Source organism: Perkinsus marinus (genome assembly GCF_000006405.1).
Source record: "Perkinsus marinus ATCC 50983 genomic scaffold scf_1104296964856, whole genome shotgun sequence".
In the NCBI taxonomy this organism is placed as follows: domain Eukaryota; phylum Perkinsozoa; order Perkinsida; family Perkinsidae; genus Perkinsus; species Perkinsus marinus.
This window is the reverse complement of record NW_003204538.1, coordinates 208469-211967: the sequence shown is the minus strand read 5'-3', so window position 1 is coordinate 211967 and position 3499 is coordinate 208469. Positions and strand designations below refer to the sequence as shown.

Below are 3499 nucleotides of genomic sequence, written 5' to 3'. Positions count from 1 at the left end.
GAAGTCTTCAATAGTAACCGGAGTATGTGCACATGCCTTGACGTGGAACTCGAGGTCAGTCTGTCATAACCGATAGCAATGTGTACTTGGACTTGGTCTCAGTGGGAGTAGGTGTAGAGAACGTCATCCCCTTGACATCAAGGTAGCAAGCGTCGACTGTAGCCGTGATATTGAAGGTCTGCTTCTGAGCATTGAATATGAGGTGCCCATGTACACTTGGGACGCTGCTGACGTATACCCCATCAGGCAAAGGAATAGCCTTCAACGGAGGGGTCTCGATGGCGACCACGAAATTTACGCAGAACGATGCAAGGAGGATGGAAGCGAACTGCACCATAGTGGGGGAGGACAATGGAGTGGACTGGAAACTGAGAAGGGTATCTGACGTTTGACCTAGAAGCCAAACGTGGGTGGAACTTCCACCGTGAAAGTGTTAGATAGAGAAGCCATTGATTAGAAGTGATAACATGGGATGGAGCCGTCACGTGTGCAGCTTATAAGGGTAGTACGTTTGGGAAAAAACAGACAAAGCCTTTGTCACAAAGGGTACTGATGTCTATCTCAAGTTCGTCAATTAACGGGGAAAGTGCTGAGGGCGCGGACCACAACTGTATTTATAGTTATTCCATCACGGAGAGAGATATCACTGTAAGGGGCTCACCTTAAGTTCCATCTAGGCGTATGGTACACCGTGTATGCACAGCGCCTGTAGGGGCGATGAACACACAGTGTTCATCCATTGTGTGTTCGACCTTCACGCACGTCAGTGCGTGTAACGCGTGTATTGTGCGTGTCCCCTGGAACACGCATTGGCCATCAAGGGATATAATGAAGCTTTTGGCAAAACAAGTGGTCCACACCATGATACCGGCGCGAGACGACATGAGTGGAAACTCAGCGGAAACGAGAGTCGCTAATGTGATTTTACGAAATCAACATGGTGCGGAAACGTGAGTCCTAAACAGGACTGTAGCGTCGGCTGGCTCAAATCCGGGAATGACTGGTGGAAAATCAACCTCTCCGCCCCTCAAATATGGGGTCTCAAATAGGTTATGCGAGTTGGACATCAAAAGGGAGAAAGTGAGAGGCTGCACAGGAGGATATAGGGTCATAACCCGTCATAGCGCCGGAAAGATCTGGCGAACCATGTCTTATGGAAGTGGGTACAACGAACAGGACCGATTGGGCATGTATCACCGGCATCGGCGTGACGATATTGCGCGCGTAAAAAACACTTAGGGAGTCCCTTGGAGTGTGGATCGACACATAGTCATCCCTGGTAGGAGTCGGGTTTTACATTGCAGTATCCGTATAGGAATCGTGGTTACGATGTATTATGACATGAGATGCCCTTGACCAGTTGTATATGCGTTAATCCTACTGTACCACCGCTAAGCTCCGCGTTGTGAGTCAATACTTGCACACAATACCCTTGGGTGTGCCCCAGGTTAACGTGTACCCAAAGAACTCTCACAACCTCTACAGTGAAGGCCCTTCATTCTCGAATGGCAGTCCTTCATTAACTATTCGAACAGAAGCCAACGGGAGGAAGGAAACCGATGCGTTGATTCAGGGAACTTATTCGTCATGCATAACAACTTGAGTGGGCCATGATCCGAATTTATCATTCCACTCGATATACTCCTCAAGCTTAGCATCGCTGGCATGACTGTGGGCAAGCGCATCGTCGAGATCAGCCTTGACCAGCGGTCGAGGAATAACATTAGAATATTCCTCCTCGTCACCCGATGATACAATTTTGGCCAAGGCTTCCCGTATGGGTACCTAGGAGTACCATCAAAATCACGATACAAGTTCGCCCAAGGCAGAGCTTTAAGTATAGCGAGTCCTCATGACTCGGTAAAATCGCCCAGTTGAGTTTATGCCTCATACTAAAGTAGTTCGTCGCTATCAGAATCTGATGCCCTACTATCGCAGCGGCGCACATCAACTGTTTGATGTCACTCCCAGAATATCCCTCGGTACTCTCTGACACTCGATGTATGACTTCTTCATTGAGACCGGCTGGTGTCTCAGTCGATATGCTAGCATGATGTAGATCCAGTAACCTGGTGATTAGATACTTCCGAGCTCCTATGCCGGGCAGCGGGGTGTACCTGATCGCACCAGCTGGGCATCACCTAAACTGCATTCACCATAACTGTAACACTACTGTAACTGTATCACTATATCATCTATAACTATATAACAGCATTTGTGTTACGTGTCAATGCTATGGGCTTCGTGGAACGATCATATCCAGTGAGGGCCAAATCAAAGAGAATCATGATCTTCTTGTTAGATACCCTACAGCTTTTTGGGGAATCTCCTCAATGCGGCAGCGTCAATCTGCCAGGGTAGATTGGTCGCTCCAAGGAAGAGTATTCGAGACTCGGGTCTGCTGGTGATACCATCCAGAGCGGCAAGGAACTCATTCTTTAATCGTCTCGTGGACTCGTGGTCCCCTTCGGATCTTGCACCGAGAATACTATCTACCTGCAAAATGATGTGGAATAAACGCAGCAGCTGCTAGTCGAGTGGTGTGATGTGAGATAGCCGCAACATATCGATGAGGGGAGCATGACGTGATCCATCATCGGCTCCATGGTATTGATGTTTTACCTCATCAATGAATATGACTGTTGGTTGGTAATGATCAGCCACTTGGAATAAGGTATTCACCATTTTCTCACTCTCCCCTATCCATTTCGAGAAAAGAATTGATGCCGACACGTTTATGAAAGTGGCATTCACTTTAGAGGCTATCCATCGTCCCAACATGGTCTTGCCGGTACCTCATAACAACAGGCATTCAACCTGGGGTGGGGTTAGAGCGATGGACATGCAATCGCGATAGAGGAACATACGGGAGTGTTATCCGAGTGTCTTCATCATTTCAAAACTTCAAACCAAGTCAGGTGTCCTTATATGTGACAACTCAGCCCCACCATTCATAGGAACCATTCGACGGATCATTCGGCTACCGGTGCCCTGAGACATGCTACCGGGTGGTCCAAAGAGAAGTATGCCTCTTGGTGGTCTTGTCAAAGGGGAAGTGAAAAGCTGCGGGAACTTCTGTGGCATTATCAGTACTTCGGTGATTGTTTGTTTTGCGAACTTCAAACCTGCCAATGGTACACTCATCATCTGCAGGTGATCGAAAGAGCTCACCAGCAATATCCTCATCTCGAATGATGTTGCCTTCAGAAGGGCTCACTCGCAGTGCCTCGATCGCCTCCACCATCTCAGGTTGCAAATGGTCCAGGGATGACTCTGATACAACCCACATCACTCCTACGGAAGTCTAGTTACCAACCTCTCATGCTGCCCTCATCAGTGTTACCCTCTCCTGATTTCGACCTAATCAACCGTGTAGACTCGAAGAGCTTCCTCCTCTCGATGCGTAGCAATTTACCCCTTATTCAGCTGCCCACCACCACCATGAGCTCTCCCTGTAATCACCCTCGATAGTATACTATCAGTAGCTTCTCCTTCTCTA

The 3499-nt window shown here is 48.2% G+C and overlaps 2 protein-coding genes across 2 annotated transcripts in view; both read right to left on the bottom strand.

Annotated features, from left to right (window-relative positions):
- Window positions 1-55: 55 nt before the first annotated feature.
- Pmar_PMAR005953 (hypothetical protein) lies at window positions 56-337 on the bottom strand (the record flags this gene model as incomplete). Its single annotated transcript, XM_002769847.1, has 1 exon — window positions 56-337. One exon carries the CDS (start codon window positions 335-337, stop codon window positions 56-58), a length of 282 nt encoding a protein of 93 aa, XP_002769893.1.
- Window positions 338-1578: 1241 nt separating this feature from the next.
- Window positions 1579-3499, bottom strand: part of Pmar_PMAR005948 (conserved hypothetical protein) — a gene marked incomplete at both ends in the record, with an annotated part of 11518 nt that continues 9597 nt past the window's right edge. Inside the window, 5 exons of the mRNA XM_002769844.1 lie at window positions 1579-1785; window positions 1931-2117; window positions 2312-2496; window positions 2623-2795; window positions 3006-3181. Of these exons, the coding sequence (XP_002769890.1) occupies window positions 1579-1785; window positions 1931-2117; window positions 2312-2496; window positions 2623-2795; window positions 3006-3181 (928 nt within the window). The remainder of the gene's footprint in view (window positions 1786-1930; window positions 2118-2311; window positions 2497-2622; window positions 2796-3005; window positions 3182-3499) is intronic.